General features: G+C 45.8%; 1 protein-coding gene across 2 annotated transcripts in view; it reads left to right on the forward strand.

Moving 5' to 3' along the window:
* Positions 1 to 17991, forward strand: part of PLXNB3 (plexin B3) — a 54865-nt gene extending 36874 nt beyond the window's left edge. For both annotated transcript variants that reach the window (XM_083482753.1, XM_083482754.1), the window contains exons 21-35: positions 878 to 1026; positions 1161 to 1261; positions 2068 to 2285; positions 2921 to 3099; positions 3818 to 3884; positions 4835 to 5156; positions 5354 to 5457; positions 5782 to 5869; positions 6990 to 7159; positions 9348 to 9508; positions 9677 to 9824; positions 14231 to 14295; positions 15243 to 15318; positions 16765 to 16839; positions 17214 to 17991. In XM_083482753.1, coding sequence (XP_083338879.1) covers positions 878 to 1026; positions 1161 to 1261; positions 2068 to 2285; positions 2921 to 3099; positions 3818 to 3884; positions 4835 to 5156; positions 5354 to 5457; positions 5782 to 5869; positions 6990 to 7159; positions 9348 to 9508; positions 9677 to 9824; positions 14231 to 14295; positions 15243 to 15318; positions 16765 to 16839; positions 17214 to 17318 — 2028 coding nt within the window. In that variant the 3' untranslated portion in view covers positions 17319 to 17991. The remainder of the gene's footprint in view (positions 1 to 877; positions 1027 to 1160; positions 1262 to 2067; positions 2286 to 2920; positions 3100 to 3817; positions 3885 to 4834; positions 5157 to 5353; positions 5458 to 5781; positions 5870 to 6989; positions 7160 to 9347; positions 9509 to 9676; positions 9825 to 14230; positions 14296 to 15242; positions 15319 to 16764; positions 16840 to 17213) is intronic.
* The last annotated feature ends 2379 nt before the right edge of the window (positions 17992 to 20370 follow it).

A 20370-nucleotide genomic window follows, 5' to 3' on the forward strand; every position in this document is an offset into this window, starting at 1 on the left:
TCCTACAATTGGTTTCATATCATATTTTGTAAATAGTTTTGGTGTTGCCGAAAATAATTTTTTAAGTGGTTGCCATTTTGTGATTCCACCCCCCCCCCCAACTTAGGCATCTAAAAAGCTTTGTGTTGATTATTAGGCTTGCCTTCAAAATGTCATCAAAACAGGTTAAGCAGTGTGGCAGCAACAGCAAGAGTTGGTGTCTACACTCTTTGTGGCTACCCTGGGCAGAGAGTAAAATGCATTGGTCAGATACAGACAGATTTGGATTCAGCCGGTCAAAACACACTGAAGCAAACACATTTCCCTTAAGTAGGCTAAAAGCTTGTGGAAACTTGCTGGCTATCGTGCCCCAATCTTATGCTTCACTGTGCCTCTGGATTAAATGGTAGGTCAGAACTTTTCAGTAGATTGTGGGAGACCTGTCAAGAAACAAAGAGGAGAGAACTATAAGTGCAAGCTGAGGTTTCCTCATAGTAGTAGGAGCAGCTGTTTTAGGGTTAGGTTTTGTCTTTGAACAGTATGGAATCTCCTGCTGTATACAGTTAGATCTACAGGCTTGGAATGGCCCTTCTTTATATATTGTTGGACTCCCAACTCCCATCAGCCCAGTCAGCATGCCCAGTGGTCACGGATGATGGGGCGGGGGAGTATTAAACACATCTGGCAGGAGCGTGAACAGGGCAAAGGAGACGGGAGCCTTCAAATTCCATAATGATTGCAGGTGATCATTTGAACTGGACTTTGATTCACAAAGACTTACGCCCCAGTATATTTGTAAGTTTTTAAGGCTCTACAAGACTTTGCTGTTTTGCTGCTACAGACAAATCCGGCCACCTCTCTGGAGTCATCTTCCTGTGTTGTCGTCGTCACTTTACAGGTGCAGATGGGAAACCTACGCCTGGATCTTGGCCGAGTTCGCTATGACACGGAGCCACCCTCCCGTTTCCCGCCGGAAGCCCAAATTGGGCTGGGGGTGGGGGCAGCCGTGCTGGCTTTTGTCGTGCTGCTGCTCATCCTCATGTACAGGTATCAACATTACAGTGTTTCAGGGGAAGCTGTGCAAGGGGGATGAAACGTTGCCTTGTTTCCTTCAAACCCTGCCCCCCCCCCAAATCCTTGCTTCTGTAAAAACTGTGTTGCTCCTCCCCTCATCCTGGCAGGCGAAAGAGCAAGCAAGCCCTACGAGACTACAAGAAAGTGCTGGTGCAGCTTGAGAACATGGAGATCAGTGTTGGGGACCAGTGCCGCAAGGAATTCACTGGTATGGGATGGGGGGGAAGCAAGTATGGAGGAGGGAGGAGGCGAGTTTGAGCCGCAGGCAGGAGAGCAGTGGCATGAAATAGACGAAGGAACAGCTCAAGGAGGGTGGGGGAAGTGAAACTATGCTTTTCTGAATGATACCTGAATGATACGGAGGGCTAGGAATAAGGTTGTGTTATCACTCCCTCCACCCCATTGTAATAACCCTACTCTCGTAATTATAAGCAGCAGTCGGGGGCACAGAAATTAAGCAGGTGACATGGAGGGAGGTGGTGAGACAAATTTCACTTGCCTAATTTCTGAGTGCTGGGCTGTTCAAAGCCAGGAGTTGGGGAGCCAGTAGCCCTTCAGATGTTGTTGAACTTCATCTCCCTTCATCTCTGACCCGTTGGTTGTGCTGACTGGGACTGATATGCATTGGAGACCAACAACACCCCAAAAGCAACAGGTTCCCCGTTCCTAGTTTAAATGTGCAGGATTTAATGAGCCTGTGGCTGTACAATGATTGATTGATGATGATGCACAAGAACAGAGCCTAAGTGAGAGGGAGTTTGAAGGGTATTTCCTGAAGGGATACATTTCCAGAATTTCAAAAAGGAAGCTGTTTTGAGATGAATTGCAGAAGGGTGTTTGCTGAGAATCGCTAACAGCTACGTATTTGGGTAAAGAATTCCATCAAACGGGGATCTTTTCTCCTAATGTAAAGGTTGCGTGATGCTCACTCTTTTCTTTTGCTTTTCTTCTCCACCCCTCTCTTCATTCTTGCCTTCCCACCCATCTCCCAACACAACCCCCTGCTTGCTTCAGACCTGATGACGGAAATGACTGACCTGAGCGGGGAGCTGGAGGGTTCAGGGATCCCATTCCTGGACTACAACACCTACACCCAGCGCGTCTTCTTCCCGGCTCAGGGGGACGTGCCATTGCGACGTGTGCTGGATCTGCCCGAGGGGCGCCGCGCCACAGTGGAGCAGGGCCTGGGGCAGCTCTCCAATTTGCTGAACAGCAAAGTCTTCCTGCTGACGGTGGGTGATCTGGGGGGATAAGGGGGAAGGGTCCAGAAAGTGGCTGAGCTAGAGGGTCAGTGCTATGCCATACTTGGGGGCATTGGGAGTGGGGGGAGAGGTTTCTTGTAAGTGGAAATTTTGAGGGTTTTCTGTCTGTGTATGAATGCAAGATCAGCCGTGTACCTTTTTTAATTTCCAGATAAATTGAGAGAGCGAGTGCCTTAAGGAGCACAATTCTAGTTGTACTGAACAGTAGGTGGAGATACAGTATGGAGAGACTTCAGTTCGAGAGCAGCTGCTTCTGAAAGTCTCCTCCTGCATTTAGGCCATGTAAATGTGTGCTGATAACCTCTGGAGCTCCTTGTTCAGGGATGGAGAACCTGGCACTCTCCACGTGGTGCTAGATTCCAACTCCCATCATCTACAGCATGGGAGCTGTAGTCCAGCAGCACCATCAGAGTGTGTTTGTGTGTGTGTGTGTGTGTGTGCGCGCTTCATGGGTTTTGTTCTGCTGTATGAATGGATGAAGAAGGCACACAACATCTACCCCGAGTTCTGTTTCCTGCTCTGGCGAAGGAGTAGGACTGAACGGGTTGTACTGTAGCGTGAGGATTCTGGCAGAGGTGACGAGAGTCTTCCCTTGCTGTTCCCAGTTAATCCGAACTCTGGAGGCCCAGCCTACCTTCTCCCAGCGGGATCGATGTCATGCAGCATCACTGCTCTCGCTGGCTCTTCATGGGCGCCTGGAGTATCTTACGGACATCATGCAGACTCTGCTGAGTGACCTTGCCGCCCACTGCGTCACCCGCAATGCCAAGCTCATGCTTCGCAGGTAGGCCCTGTGTTCAGGGTGGGGCATTGCGGAGGTGGGGAAAGATGTCCCTGTTCCAGGAAGTCCCCATAGGTTCCTTCTCCCACTCCTTCCCCTGGGGGGGGGTGGATGCTTTCACAGTTGGCGAGGGTTGCCACCTGGCAAGAATTTTTATTTGCCTGGCCAGAATTAACCCCCCTGGCTTGCTGCCAGAACTGAAGAATGCAATGCCCTGCCCCCCCCAAAAAAACCCCGGTTATATTGTGCTGGTGTTGTATGTCCACAAGGTAATTAATGCTTAAACTGGAATGCCTCAAACCACAAACATGCTGAAATAAATTAGAGATGAGGAGCAATTTAAAAACTCTAATTTTGCTGCTTTATATTAAAACAGTAAGTTTTTTATACTTATAAACAGAAAGCAGTTCCTTGAACTAGGTTTAAGCATTCTGTATATGTTGAGAGACTGCCTTGATGTTCTTATAACCAGCAACATTTAAACTTACTTTCCATCTGAAGGGCCCTCGGTACCTGTTTTTTTAAAAAGTATTCATCTTAAGGTACCACAAGTTATTATTTCATAACCACTCTACTTAATCATGCAGAACAGAGCTTTGAATTTAAAACTGTGGGCAAAGGATTGCTGTCACCATCTTGTGCCGCAGCTTGTAGCCTACCTTGGCGTGAGGGGGGAGGGGGGACGCTAGCAACTCTACTTAGCTCCTCAACTGTCCTGCAGGACAGAGACCATGGTAGAGAAGCTGCTGACCAACTGGATGTCCATCTGCCTCTACTCCTATCTCAGGGTAAGTTGTAAAGCCTGTTTGGATGATGCCTTCTGCGTCTGAGGTGGGACTTTGCACTTTTAAACTTAAAATCCATTGTTGTATATTGTTTTAAATGTTTGTTTTGCTATTGGGATTGTAGTTCCATTTGTGTTTCTCAAGCTGGTCTCTGACTGTAATAAATTTCATGTCTCAGGTGGGAGGTGAAGCCAGGAGGAGGAGGTCTGGTTGAAGGTGGGGGAACAAAACTTGCCCCACATTTTTCCACAAGTGCTCACTCTCCTGCTTACTGTTCTTGCCTAGTCCTGTGGCTTCTTGAGGCTTCAAGGGGTAAACATTTTATCATGCTCTCTCGTCCCGCAGCTAGTCCAGGGCATGCCTAAGACATTTTGATGCTGGAGGCAGAACAATCCAGAGTACCCTATCCAAACATACTTATATTCAGAGTGGAGTGCAATCCACCTTGTGCAAGTGATTATATTCATTTATTTATTGCATTTTTATGCTGCTTGAAGAGGCACATGTGGTTTCCCTGCCCCCTTTTATCTTCTCAGCAGTCCTGTGAGGGAGGTTGGACTGAGCAAGAGAGTGCCGGGCCCAAGGCCAGTCTGTAAATGCTTGTGGATAAATAGGAATCTGGGTCTTATTAAGTCTTGTGTGACACTCTAGCCATGACGCTACATCAGCTTTCATAGGAAATGTATGTAGGAAAACGTCTCAGTGGATTGGATCTTTCTCTTCAAGCTTCACTTGAGAACTGAATTAAGTGGCCAGCACCACCAGCTGTGCTTTTTTGGTACTTTGCTTGGAATTTCCAAAAATGTACACTGTCGTGATAGTGGGTCTGGTAGAAAAATACTTCTAGCTATGCAGGTGTGGGGTTGTTAAGTGCAGTGCAGGGACTGTAGTGACTCTGGAGCCCAGGTTTCCTTCTCATTCCTTCCCCTCCTCCTCTGTGTTTTCCAACGAAGGAGGTGGCAGGTGAGCCCCTGTACATGCTCTTCCGTGCCATTAAGTACCAGGTGGACAAGGGCCCAGTGGATGCTGTGACAGGCAAGGCCAAACGGACACTGAACGATGGGCGGCTGCTGAGAGAAGACGTGGAGTATCGGCCCCTCAACCTGACTGTCCTGGTGCGGGGGGGCGGCCCAGGTGGTGCGGGTGAGACTCAGCGCATCCCAGCCCGTGTCCTTGACACAGACACCATCACCCAAGTGAAGGAGAAAATCTTGGACCAGGTCTACAAAGGCGTCCCTTTCTCCCAGCGCCCCTCGGTGCACTCCCTTGACTTGGGTAAGGAATCTCCTCCATTCTCCACTCCCCACCCCAATCTGTGGGTCTTCCTTTGGATAAGGAAGGACCAAAACCTGTTGAGGATGTTTAGTTCATTTTGAGAGAGGCCCACATGAAGTTGTCCTGGGCTTGCTGTGGAGATTTGGGGGCAGGGGGTGGAAGTAGGAGACCTCACCTGCCACTCTTCCTTTCCTCAGAGTGGCGCTCAGGCGTTGCTGGCCACCTGACGCTTTCGGATGAGGATCTGACCTCCATCACGCAGAACCAGTGGAAGAGACTCAACACTCTACAACATTACAAGGTATGGGGTTGGGTGGGATGCAGCTGAGTGGTAGAAGCGGGGAGGGAGGGAGTATGGAGTCGGGTAGCCAACGTGGTGGCCTCCAGACTCCAGTTCCCATTAGCACCAGACAGAATGGCAAGTGGTCAGGGTTGATGGGAGTTGTAGTCCAGCAGCATCTGGAGGACATCACATTGGCTACCCTGACTGTGTCTGCAATGCTGGGCTTCCATGTTTTGCTTCTGGCAGCAGATTCATGGAGCTGGGAATCCGTCTCTCACCTGAACAATTTCTCACCTTCTTGTAGGTGTTTCACTTGTTTACTGTCCTTCCTCTTTTCCCCAGGTTCCAGATGGGGCCACAGTTGGCCTCATTCCCCGCCTTCACAATGACGTCTCCCAAGGCACCAGCCAGAACTTCTTCTCTGGAGAAAGTGAGTCTGCTTGTCTCTCTCTTCCCTGAGCCATTGCTCTCCCATTCAGTAGAGCAACCTCCTTTTTCCCTCCTCTCTGCAACTGGCAGCAACTTGTACACTGCAAAGAGATGTGGTTTTCACTATGGGCACAAATGGTGAGCAGTGCAGCTCAATTGCAGTGTGTGTGTGTCATAGGGTGGGTGGGGGAGTCTCTTGCCTGTTCATGGGGTGGGGGGAAGCACCTTAGCTCTTTTTTTTGAAATGTGTGTGAAGAGTTCCTTAATTTTCTAGCCTGAAAAAGTAATGGAAAAGCTCCAGACCAGGAGACTCTAAAATCACATGCCTGTAGATGTTGCCTCCTTCTCCTTTTGTACATAATGGTAATTCAAGTTATCACATGAGAAGAAGCCTGTTTTATTTCTGTATCTATAGAGGCCTTTTGTTTTGTAAACAAGGGAGTCAAGTTTTTTCTAGTCTTCTTTTAGTCTAGGAAAGAAGAGCACAGATTGACATTTGTTATAAATGCTCTGGGAGTGGCAACAAGAGGTGCACAGGGCCAGAGGCAGACAAACTGGAAACTTCTTAGGGAGGTACTGGAATTAAGAGTGTGAGGTGGTTGGGGAAAGGTGTGTGTGTGCGCGCGCGTGTGTGTGTGTGTGTGTTGCTTTTGTAGACCTTGAGCAGAAACTCTAAACATTTTTTTAGATTTTTCTTTGCCACCTGGAGGATTAGATACTTCTTTGGCTCCCTTTTACACCCCCCCAAAAAAAAACTTCAAATGATAGCATTGTTTATGTGGGAGCCATTTAGATTCTGCATTACAGAAGAATATTCTGCACTTGGCCATGATAAAAAGTTCCCAGACTTCTGCACTGCTTCCTTTATTCCTTGGGGGTGTGGGTGTACGGGCCATGTCAGTCCCATCAAGCCTCCCACTGGGCCCGTGTCTCCTCCTTCCTTCTTTCAGGCATCATCATTTATCTCACACCTTCGTTTGCTGTTGCTGGTGGTAGCCAGGACTGGGGCCCTTGCAGTTGTCTCAGCTGTCCACAGGACAGGCAGGTGCTCTGAGGGCTGCCTAGTGAGTGGTGGACTGCCCCATTTTCCATTGTAATGACTCCTGTTGCGCCCTTTGCAGACACTCCAATGCTAGAGGATGGTGAGGATGGGGGGCTACGCCTCTGGCACCTGGTAAAGCCATCTGAAGAGCCTGAACTCACAAAACAGCAGCAAGAGCGGCGCAGCAGCCTTCGGGAGCGCGCCAAGGCGATTCCTGAGATCTACCTCACCCGCTTGCTTTCCATGAAGGTAAGAGGGAAAGCATTTTCCCCTCCTCCTCAGCCATTCTCCAATTATACCAGCCCTCTTAGAGCAGTGGGATTCTTCAGAGCCTAATCAGGATTTCTTCCGTGAGTAGATCAATAAAGACAGACACGTTTCCCTGCGTGAACATGACTAGGTGCCCTTGAACATGGCTTCCCAAACCATGGTCCATGGACTGCCAGTGGTCTCCGAGCTTCATTTGGGTGGTCCGTGCTGTGTCCACATTCAATATTGTATTGATTTTTCATATTGATTCTGTGGAGTTCAAGTTGTAATACAATTGGAGAAGCAAAAGAAGAAATAAAAATACAGTTGAAAATCATATAGCGTCTAGCCCAGTGCATTACACTTGCTTACAACAGGCAGGAAAACAATTGTTGTCCACCAAGGCCCTCAGCAATTTTCAAGTGGCCCAGGAATGGGATGAGTGGAGTTCGAGAGCCCCTGCCCTAGAATATTTCCCAGGTTCCTTGACATGGGTAAATCTGAAAATGTTGGCTGCCACATCTAGAAATCACAAGGCCCTTGTCTCCCAGCCTGCAGGTAGTGCAGATGAAAAGTTTTGTGTATCTGTCATAGGCAGTGCTTTTTTACTAGAAAAATAGGCGCTGGTACTCACCAAGAAGCATCACACTTTTTAACAACAACAAAAAGAGGCTCTGGTACCATAAAGTTGTTACAGTAAGTGCCACACTTTTTAACAACAAGAACAAAGAGGTGCTGGTACTGTGTACTCTTGAATCCCCCCTGGGGAAAAAAGCACTGGTTATAGGCATACAGTATTTTGCAGTTCCTGTAGACTAGACTTTCCCTGCAGATACTGTTGGACTCCAAATCCCATCATGTCAACTATTGGCACTGCTGGCTGGAGCCGATGGGAGTTGGAGTCCAACAATATATGGAGGGGATCTGTTTGAGGAAGGCTGCTGTAGACACTGTTCTTGGAAGTACCCCAAGATGAATACTTAATACAATATAGAATAGAACCTTGTTCTGGCCGTGCTTCTTGTTGCTGCTGCTGCTGCTGCTTTGTTTCTTACCTGTGTTTCACCATGAGCTCCCAGGTCCAGTTACCGGATGTCAGGGAACTGACATCGGAGCTAGAGGTGGAGGGAAGGCTCTCAAATGATGCTGGAGAAGGGCCCAGCAGGGAGAGAGGCAGCTCCGCAGATGGGGAAGCAAATCAGCGCAACACCAGGGATATAGAGGGGCTGATGGGGGAATCGGCGAGAGGGCTCCAGGACTCTTCACCAGACACCAGCGGGGAGAGCACGGGTCCTCCGCTACCCACGCCCAGACTTCTGCGCAGAGAGAGTAGGAGGAGACTGGGTGTCAAACAACTTTTATGTTGGAAAAGATTTAAGAAACGCCCACTAACGGATTCTGCTAGCGACTGAGGCAGCCACGAATTGAAGGGCTGTCCAGACAGAAAGATTTAACAAGGCAACATAACCAATAGAGACGGCAACTTACGCACGAGCAACCCCATACCCATTACACCAACAATTTAAATTAAGAGGTTAGAATAGGGTTAAGTGGACAGCTGTATATTGACTACTCTAGGAATTTTCTTGTCACATATGCAACACATCAACAGTTGAACAGGTTAAATCTTGTTTGTTTGGGGTGTGATGATTCTTAGCCTAAGGCAGTTGCCAAAGATACTTTGTACAGCCCTCTAAACTGAAGGATAAACAACCAGTTCAATTTATTTGACAATTTTGAAACTAGTATGGTGGCAGGTGGGTTTGTTTTGTCCTTGGCAAGTTCCATTCCATATAAGTCAAACTTTTCCATCCATATTAAATTTAGGGCTATAATACAGAGGTACAGTAATGTTGGAAATGTATTTAAGACTGAGAACATGACAGTTGTTGTTTTGAGAATGGAATGGGCTGGAGGAGTCTACTGGAGATGAGATCCCAGATCTATAGGCTTAGCTATTGGTTTAAAGTTCTTTCAAGGGAGGAAAAAGGGACTCCCCGTGTTATGCTTTCAGGAGCAGTTTCTGTCAGTCTGTACCAAAAAAAAAGTTATTTGGACACCAGATTCCTATGTTGCCAATGCAGGATGCTGTAGAAACATGCTGTTATTTATGTGGCTGATTCCTGGCTGCCTCGGCAGTGCACCTATGAGTCTCTAATCCCCTCTTTCTTCCCTTTATTCTCCAAAGGGGACGCTACAGAAGTTTGTGGATGATGTGTTCCAGGCTGTCCTGAGTGTCAACCGCCCAGTACCAATTGCTGTCAAGTATCTGTTTGACCTGCTGGATGAGCTAGCAGTGCGGCACGGGGTCACTGAGCCAGAGACGCTGCACATCTGGAAAACAAACAGGTGGCGTGGACACGGGGTTGCTGAGGCAGCATTGGCTGGGAATGGATGGTGGCCGTAGGAGCTGAGACTGGGACAGTGGGTTGTGGAGACTGAACATTTTCAACCAGAAGGGATAAAGACAGTCGGCCAGTTGCTAACTTGGTTTCTGCCTTTCCCCCTCCTCCTTAGTTTGTTGCTGCGCTTCTGGGTGAACACACTCAAGAACCCACAGTTCATTTTTGATGTGCGTGTCTCTGACAATGTGGACGCCAACTTGACTGTCATTGCTCAGACATTCATTGATGCCTGTACAACTGCTGAGCACAAAGTTGGCAGGGTAAGTTTATACATCTGCACATGTCTAAAGGTCACACCCATATCAGACCAGGATCAAAAGAGGACAGGTAGTGCTTGCCTTGATCCTGATGAAGTCAGGCCTGCCCTCTGTTCTGAAACGGGGTACTCCAGGCATTTAACTTGAATATGAATCCCATTGCCACTGACAGAGGTAGCCAGTTGCACTGGGTAAAGGGGGAAGGGGGCTTCATTTCCCCCAGTATTTTTGGGCAGGGGGCAGTGCCACCCCAATACTGAGGGGGCTGCTGTCCCCGCAGCCATCAGTCACCCTCCAAGTGTCCCAGCCTCAGCCTCTGCACAGAAGCCAGGCAGTGGCTGTGACAAGCGTGGGCAATCTTTGCTTCGCTCATTCCAGCTGCAGCCTGGCAGCTCAGAAGCTGGGCGGGGGCTGGGACAAGCAAGCATGGAGATCACCCTCCACATGCTCCGCCCTGCCCGGTGGCATCATGTGACATGTTGTGTGACATGTTGCATGACTGCACCCCCTCAATATGGGGGGTAAGTCAGCGCCTGCTGTTCAACTATGGATTTTAGATGCCATTTCGGCAGCAGATTTGGAGACTCAGAGAGAGGGTCTATGTGCGTGACAGTCCACTGGGCAAGTACCCTTGGGGCTCTCCTATTCATTTTAATGTGGAAGATTCCCAGGGGATTCCCATGTTAATTAGCCATTTGGATTTCCTGCTTGAGGCACTAAAATCTCTTGCCCTACGCCTTATAATCGCCACGATTTTAACCCTCACAGTTAGCATACTGCCATAAACAGAACAGGAACAAAATGGATGGCACACACCAGAGGGACCTTAATCAGACTGTTTGTTTGAAGAGCAGCTGAATAAAACACTCCATATTGGCTCAAGGAATGGAAACAAGTGACACTTTTTGAAAAACAAATCCTCCATGAAACCAGGCTTTCATGGGAGCAAAGGTGTCTGTCTAACTAGCAGAAGCCCCCTTGCCCCATCTCTACTGAGGACCATTTCTGATGTCCCAGAGGAAGTGGAGAGCAAACTTCAAGATATTGGACAAAGGGGGAGCAAATTTTCCCCCAGCATCACAAATCACTGGTTGCAAGTATGAGCATGACTTGTTCATGGCTTCTTGCATATAAAGGTATTCCTTAATGCAAGAGTCTTGACATCAGAGCGAAAGTCTCATTCTTAGTTCAGTGGTATCTTATAATCCACCAAACTATCATCTCGATTCCAGTATGTCTGTTGTGGTTTTGGCCTGTTTCAAACACTTGCACAGAAGTACTGATTTCAAGATGCTTATTGCTGATTGTGTGAGAATGACTTTTCTCCCATCTAGGCCATTTAACAGTCAAACCTTGTTAATTACGTTGCATCACTCCACTTAACATTCTGTATTGCAAAACATATCATTTCCCGCACCTTAACATTTTATCCGTCTGAGTACATATATTATTACAATGTTCAAAATTGTCGTTACAAGCAGTTCCAAATCCAGGCATGCCAGCATACACTTAGGTTGCCAGTCAGAACTGTGGGGGCTGCACCTGCCCCCCCCCCAGTTTTTCTGGGCTTCCCTCTACTTCCTCAACTTGAGCTATTTTCTTTGGGGATGTGCAAGGAGCTATGTAGAGCATTGAAATACTGCCCTATTAAACTGGAAATCATTCTCAGCTGTTTAATGCCCTCTGATAATTCACCCAGTGTTGCCCACACAATCAGGCCTTAAGGTGTTTTAAAATGAAATCTGAGACTGCAAGGATGTTTGTGTGAAATGTAAAGGGAGCCTTGACTTATAGAGCCTTTTCAATCTAAAAGTCTTATCTCTGCCCTCATCATAGAAATGTTGGAGTTTTCCCTGTTTGTTTGTACAACAGTGAATGAGTGACGCTCTGCCATGCTTGGTCACACACACACACACAGAGAGAGAGAGAGAGAGATTGAGATTTAGACACATCACCCTATGTTCTAGACCTGAACTTTGGCTCAAATATATAAGCCCCAATTTATGGCCCCAAGTGCCTTTCCCACATTCTGGTCACTCTCTGGAAACATATGGGTTGAGGGTCTCAGCTTTGTTTTCCAGAATTTCTGAAAACAATTTTCAGGGGGTTTTTTTGTAGATCCCTGAGAGAAGGTTTGCTGTGCCTGAAACATGTTGCATATTAAATAGTGTCTTAGATATATTGGGGCACCTTTTTCTTTCCTTTAAAAATAAAATACAGGTACAGCTTATTTTTGTCATTTCAATGCAAAACCCAGCAATTCTAGAAGATGAGGGTGGGGGCAGGGAGAACACCCTGTATTGGGGACAAGAAGGATTGTTTCTGCATGTACTGTAGAAGTTGATCTCTCTCAATCTCTCGAAACAGCCTGTCAAACTGGTCAGACCTGACTGAGACCTGCTTTTGCCATCTCTCAGGCATCATTCCCAAGGACTGGTGGTTCTCTCAAATCATTTTTTTTTCATGACCAAGAGCTCACTTGATTATGTTTTTAAAATGTAGGCATTTCCATTTTTAATTTGGGGTTTAGTTCAGCCACCTTACTCAGCAGCTCATCATGCCTCTCTAGTGTTTTGCCAGGAGGCCCTTTCAGAAATGCCCAGCTCTGAGGTTTTGTTCGGAATTCTAGATTTGCTAAAGAAAGAGGGTTGTGAGATCAGGTGGGAGGTCCCTCTTGGGGGAAGGGAAGCCATGATGTTTAAAGCAGCGCAATAGGTAGGGTGGTTGGTGCTTTTCACCTTTCAGCCACGTTCAGAAATAACAAATCATTATTTATGTTTGGATGCAAAAATATCTTGGCATAGCAAGTATGCTGGGATTTAGAATTAGCACTTCTGTGTTTTCTGTTCTGCATTAATGATAATAGCTGGCTGGATCAAGCCAAGGCCCATTTCATCCGGCATCAGTTCTCAACAGCTGCCAGCCATATGCCTTTGGGAATCTCAAAAGCAGGGCACTGAGGTGGTGGCTATCCCATTTGTTCCCAGAATCTGGAACTCAGGTGGTATGTATACTGCCTCTGTTCATGAAAGTTCCATCTACCTATCAGGGCTGGCCCTGCCATTGGACACAGCCAGGTGATCACATTAGGCATCTGATTTTGGGTTTTATGAAAGGGTATATTTATTATTATTATTATTATTATTATTATTATTATTATTATTATTATTATTATTATTATTATTATTATTATTATACTCTTCTCCCCCCTCTCCCCTCTGTGTTTTTTCTTAATACCTGATAGTAATGTCCTTGAAGAGGGCTTTACTGAGGTGGTAAATCTGTCTATGCTGCAAGTAGGTTTCAGAGAAAATTGGAGATTTATGCATGCGGAAAACTGTGGCAGAGAAAAAGCTATGCTGTAACTCCTCTCTCTAATATCATCATATTATTATTATTATTATTATTATTATTATGCATGCAGGGGTTTTTTGTATGTAGGAGAATTTCCCCCACCTGCATGTGACCTGCCATGTGCTGTCTGAAGCAATGCAACCCAGACCTAGGTTTACCATATCTGTTAGAACTGCTTATTTTATTACCCTTATATCCCACCTTTCCTCGGAGGAATTCAAGGTGCTATGCATAGTTCTCCTCCCCACTCCAGTTTTATCCTTACAACAACCCTGTGAGGGAGGTTAGGCTGAGCATGAGTGAGTGGCACAAGGCCACCCAGGGAGCTTCCTAGCTCTGCAATGACTTTCTCTTGCCTCCTTTTCCTTTTTGCAGCAGAATATCCATGGCAGGAAGCCAACAGCCACGGGCGTGCAACACAAGCTGTTTCCTCGTGGTTAGGAAACTTTTTTTAAAAATGCTGCTAAATAATGTGTTTGGATTTAAAGCCTGCTAGGTATCTAAATGACAAGTCAGTTAAATAGGGTTGCCATATTTTGAAGAGCGAAAAAGAGGACACATTTGCCGAGTTTAACTTTTAACTATGGATTGTTATGACAACTCTACCCATGAAAAAGAGGACATATGGCAACCCTGCTGTTACATTTTTCAAACTTCAGGGGCAGCACTGCTGAAGGCCTCTGGAAGTCACACCCTTTCAGTTACAAGACCTGTGTCTTGATGGATCAGAGATTATGTGGCAGGCTTTGACTCTTCACATGCTCAGAGGAACTTCCCCTCCTCTTTGTTAGCTTTGCAGAGTATTGCATTGGGAGCATGCTTTGGAATGGGCTCCTATTTAAATGCTGAATTGGTCTTAGAAATTTTACATTATCTGTCTCTTTTAAAATGCAGTCTGGACAGCCTGAAAATTAACCAGTTGCACCCCATACCCCATACAGGTGGAGACATAATTCTTGAGTCTGAATTCTGTCCCCTTTCCAAAACTTCTTCAAACCTTACATCACCTTTTGTTCTCTCTCTCTCCCTCCCTCCCTCCCTCCCTCCCTCCTCAGGATTCACCAGTCAACAAACTACTCTATGCCAGGGAAATCCCACACTACAAACAGATGGTGGAGAAGTAAGTGTGAAAAACAGGAAAAAAGGTTGTTGTGGTGGAAGAATACCTAGCCCTGCAGAAAATGAGAGGTTGTGGGTGTGTTTGGGGAAGCCAGGAGTCCTGGGAACTGATTGCATATATTCTACATTTGTTAAAAAAATATGCAAAACGAAATATTAATTTTGCAACAGTTATAAATTATGCAAATAGAGCAGATTTACACCCCACCCCCCTTATTTTACATAAATCTGCTTCTGCCAGTAATATGGAAGAGTAAGGAGCTAGACATGGCTTTGAAGCCCCATCTTTAATGGGAATCTTATTCGCTTCCTCCATGGCTTTGGAGATTTCTCAGTCAGCATCCACAAACTTGTGAGCATATCTTCATAAATTCCAGATTCATAAATTTCTTTTATTTAATGAAGATATTCTAAGGGATGGAGTAGGAACCGGCAAGCCACTCCAGCATCCCTGCCAAGAAAACTCCATGGACAAAGGTGTGCTCTGGTCCATGGGGTCACGAAGAGTCGGACAGGACTAAACAACAACAATTCTAAGGGAACTGAATCCTGCATGTTTTCTGCACAGATGCAAAATCACACCTTCCGGACCACATCCATTTAACCAACATTGCTCAAAGATTTCACATCCAAAAATGCATTGAAAGGGTGAAAAGGCCCACCATTTTTTGTTACCCAGTATGAATGAGAGAAATGCTTAGTGGTCTTCTCCCAGTATTGCTTGCTTGCTTAATTAATTAATTAATTAATTAATTGAATTACAACAATGACATCTTTCAGCATACTACAGAATGAGGAGAGGGTGTTGTAGACAGTGTTGGATGTTACGAATGTTGCTGGCTGGCTTGAGAATGTCATTTTTAGGGCAGGCAAAGGAGACTTACACTGCAGTGTGGCCCCTCCCCACTAACCTTTCTCTTCTCTCCCCCCACCCTCCTCCACCGTTAGGTATTATGCTGATATTCGACAGACTGTTCCTGCCAGCTACCAAGAGATGAACTCAGCCCTGACTGAACTCTCGGGGGTAAGGGAATCCTGCCATGATTCCAGAACCAAAAATAGTATTTAAAAACTGCACTCTCTGTGCCTCACTAATTTTAAAACTCTCCCATGCTGACTTAATCTGCTGCTTTCAAACAAGGAAAGGTTGTGTGGCAGAGCAAATAAATGCCTCAAAATCAGTTGACATATTCAGTGGATTTTCATTGTTGTGACCATGACTACTACTATCGTCACCATCATGAAAATCCACTGAATATGTCAACTGATTTGACTTCAGTATGTGGGTGGGTGGAGGGGAGTGGTTGCTGCACAGTCCCTTGATTTTGAGGCATTTATTTGAGGCAGTAGTAGTAGTAGTACTATTACATTTATATGCAGTCCATCTGACTGGGTTGCCCCAGCTACTCTGAGCAACATCCAGCAAAATATAAAAACACAAGAAAGCAACAAACATAAAAAAACTTCCCTATACAGTGCTGTCTTCAAATGTCTTCTAAAAGTTATACAATTGTGCCGTTCCAAGTTATGTCGAAGATATGTTGCAAGAGATCTTGGAAAGTCTTTAAATCACAGGTTGAACAAGGGTTGCTTGCTGCAGTGTGGCCCAAACTTGGATTGTTTATATAGGCAACTCCCCATTTATGAGGGGGTTACGTTCCGAGGCACCACACACATACAGTATGTGAAATCCCGTATATTTGAAACACCATTGGGAAGAAATCCCAGCAAAAGAAGAATGGATACAAAAACTTATGGAATATGCAGAAATGATGAAACTTACTGGAAAAATAAGAAATCAAGATAACAATTTTTTAAATAAAAGAATGGAAATGGTTTATTGAATATTTACAAACAAACTGTAAGCTGATAAGAACATTAGCAGGATCATTGTAATAACCTGCAGTTTTATAAGCGGATGCTCACATATTGAGCATGTGTCAATGGGGCGTTGCTTGTATTTACCAGGACACTTCATCATATACCAGTCCACTGAAACTGGGGCAGGGCACCTCTCTGTGCACAGGCATGCATTGTGCTCCCTTGTTGGGATCCCATCAACAAGGTGTGCAATCACACAAGTTCCCTCCATCAATTATTGCTCCCTTTCTGAAGTTGTCTGAATTGTTGTTTTAGGATTGTTATAAGGAAGGGTGAGAAGGGGTATCAATGAGTATGATATAAACGTAGCATAATGTATAGAAATATGCAAAAATACAAGGACCGTAGTTCAGTGGCAGAGAGTGTGCTTTGCATGCAAAACGTCCCACATTCAGTTCCTGGCATCTCCTGGCAGGTCTGGTTGAGCCCTCCTCGTCTGAACCCTGGAGAGACTCTTCCTGTCAGTACTGAGCTACATAGACCAATGGCCTGACTAGATAAGGCAGCTTCCTATGTCCACGTGTAGTTGTAATGAAAATGTAATTTTAAAACATCTAACGTTTCATTTTCCACCCTCCTGTTTCGGCAGAAATATTCCTCTGACCTCAACTGCCTGGTGGCCCTGCAAGAACTTTATAATTATATTAACAAGTACTATGATCAGGTATGATAAATCCCTTGAGATTTTGTACTTGCAGGATGTTGGTGAGGGTGGGACGGAGGGACATAAACAGACCAATTTCTGCGGGAGAGGGTGGGGTGGGAGTGAACCCATCTATTCTAACCCATTCCCTGCAGAGAGGTTGGTTGCTGGGAAGGGAAGGCCTGTAGGGCCGGGATGGGAAGCATGTGGCCCTCCAGATATTGTTGGACTCCAACTCCCACCAGGCCCAGCCCATATGGCTAGTGGTCAGGGATTATGGGCGTTGCAGTCTGGCAACATCAGGAAGGCTCTGGCACAAGTTAGCCAACCCTGCTGTAGAAAGACTTCTACTAGGATAGGTAGGCAAAATACTGACTTTGTGTGCCTCTTTGCAGATAATCAGTGCACTAGAAGAGGACCCACTGGGCCAGAAGATGCAACTGGCATATCGACTGCAACAGATTGCAGCTCTCGTAGAGAACAAAGTTACTGACTTGTGACACTCCTGGGTCCACTACCTGCTCAGATTCAGCACACATAAGGAACTGTACAATCCTAAACAGGTTGACTCAGCATGAAATCCCACGGAGTACAATGGGGCTTAATTCCCTAGCAACTGTGCTATTTAGGGTTGCAGCCTTTTAAGGGGGCAAGGTTGAGCCATACTGAAAGTTCCATGCCCCATCTGTGCGTGGGTCTGTGCGCACACCATGCCTCCAGTCAGTGCCTTAACTGCATAGAAGCTGCCAGGGTCTCTCGCACTCAGTGCTCTTTCTCTCTCTTTTTTTAAACTAGCTGCAAAGAGAATCTTCCGAGTCCAATACACTGGATTTGTAAATAAAAGGGTGTATTTATTTCTGTGGCTCTCTGAAAAGGGTACCAGCTACTGTCTCCCACCTTTTGGGGGAGTGGGGTTGTGGCAGGTCCCTGCTGACCACTGCAGTCTCTGGGATTTGGGGGATCGACCCCAATTTCCTGGCTGGTAATGCACTAATACTGGGGTGGAAATGCCACCTTCCTCTGAACAGACTCTACTAGTCTCTCTTTTAACTTTTCCCATCTCTCCCCTCCCCACACCCCCATTTTATGTATATATGGGAGCTCCCTGCTCCAGGATTGTATTTATTTTAATGAGATTTTGAAGAATAAAAAACACACACCACTTTTCAGAAAGGTACTGTTGTCTGGTTTATTCACACAACCTAAGGGAGGAAGGGAATGGAAAGGTTTGCCTTAAACAAGTTACTAGATGACTCCCACTTGGTAACTAAGGGGTGAAAGCTGGGAAGACGGTACATGACCTGCCTCCGGAGAGTTAAGATGGGGTGGAACTTGTTCCCTTTTGGTCAGGCTCTTTCTCACAGGATTAGTTGATTAGAAACTGCATGTGTTCCAAACCCAAGTTGCTGTGCATTCTCTGATTCCACACATACATGGAATACAGAGGGACCTTGGTTCTCAAACTTAATCCATTCTGGAAATCTGTTCCAAAACCAAAGCGTTCCAAAACCAAGGTGCGCTTTCCCATAGAAATTAATGCAAATTGGACTGATCCATTCCAGACTTTTAAAAACAACCCCTAAAACAGCAATTTAGCATTAATTTTACTATCTAACAAGACCATTGATCCATAAAATGAAAGCAATAATCAATGTACTGTAATATAAAATAAATAAGACAGTATTGTAGATGATAAAGAAAATTTAAGAAAAAACTTTTTTTTTTTTACCTGCACTGATGATAGTCATTGTTTGGATGGGGGACTTTTATCCATTTCTGCAGTCACGCAATCAATAAGTAGCTGAACTGGGTTGCACACAGTCACAAAAACAAATTAACCGAAAAAGCCTTGGAAACAAAAATGCAAAATAAACAGCAAAAACAAAAGCGCCAAACTTAATCCATTCCAGAAGTCCGTTTGAGATCTGAAATGTTCAAAAACCAAGGCGCAGCTTCTGACTGGTGCAGGTGCCCCAGAAACAATAGCCGACAGCCACATCGGGTGTTCGGCTTCTGAAAAACGTTCAAAAACCGGAACACTTACTTCTGGGTTTTCGCCGTTTGGGAACCAAGGTGTTTGAGAACCAAGGTACCACTGCATGGTATTGGGTATGCTTGCCCCTGCACACCATGGGTGCACATCACTCTATGCTGTTGTTTCATTTTTTAAAATCCAGTTTCTGCTAATGTGCTCTGCTCTGTTGCAATTGCTCAGAAGTCCTAAGTTGTGTGATCTATGTGGTTAAACTACTTCTTGTAGTAACCTGCTGTTAACTACACTAACTGTTATTTTTTGTAAGTTGCCCTGAAGGCCCAAAGTGGGTCAAAAGAAGAGCAGGAAGTTTAAAACACACACCAGGGTTATCTGCGTTACCTTAAGAACTTGAAATCTTCTGCTGGTGAAGTAGCAGAACTGAAGCAGTCGATGCAGATTGAACATAAAAATGCCTAGAGTCCCACTTTCAGTGTCTCCTCAAAGAATGCAACAATGGCTTTACATGTGCATTCATTCATGCATATAACCAATCTTCCCCACACAGGGAGAGAAACCAAATCTGTACAGGGGGAAACTGTCGTCATGGGGCGGCCTCCTTAAGAAGTGCATTCAAGGGCTGTGAGCTCACGATGAAATGAAGATCAGGGGACAGAGCAACTGCAAGGCAGAGAACCTGAATTCACCCACCTCTTGCAAGATGATCTTCTATGTGTTTCTGCCAATTGTTTTGCCCTAATCCTGTTAATTCACTAACTTCTTGGGACACCCCAAATGATTTACACTTTTTAACGGGCCCAGGTCCAATGGCCAAGAGAATGAACCAGAACAGTGTGATATTAACCAGAAGTAAGCACAATTGAGTTCAATGGGGCTTACTTCCATTTCAGTTGGGGTTAGGATTGCATCCTTAAATGTTTCAGTTCTGGACCTGCCCTGACCCTCAGCCTCCTTCCCTCACATCTGCAAAAGAGGGTAAGGGATAATAATACAGAACTGACCTACCTTCTTCTAGGGTGATTCTTAGGACTTCAAAGCACTTCACAGCTTTATCTCGAACACTATAAAAACGAAGCATAGAACCTGCCTTACGCCAAGCCAGATGGCACCTCTAGCCAGCTCAGTGTTGTCCACTGACTGGCAGCTGCCACTCTCCAGGGTTTCGAATGGAGAGCATTCCCAGTTCTACCTGCAAAGGTCAGGTGTTGGAACTCGGGAACTTCTGCATGCAAATCACTGAGCTGCAGCATGAGGATGATTTAAGTCTTAACGAGGAATTGCTCTCCAGTGAATCATAGGATCGTGGAATTGTTGAGTTGGAAAGTCACAAGAGCCATCAAGTCCAACCCCCTGCAATGGACACAGGACTGCAGTTTTTGCAAAGCTTTGTGAGAACAGCTAACTTTCAGGTTCGCCCATCTGCAGGGTGGGATTCATAGAGTGACCCACCTTGTCAGGGCGGTGGTAACTGATGAAGATGATGATGAAGAAGACTGAGCTGATTAGCGCCCCTCCCCCCATATATATACAGTATATGCATGTATGCTTGTATCTAGCAC

This window comes from Podarcis liolepis (assembly GCF_965112155.1).
Source record: "Podarcis liolepis genome assembly, chromosome: 17".
NCBI lineage: Eukaryota > Metazoa > Chordata > Lepidosauria > Squamata > Lacertidae > Podarcis > Podarcis liolepis.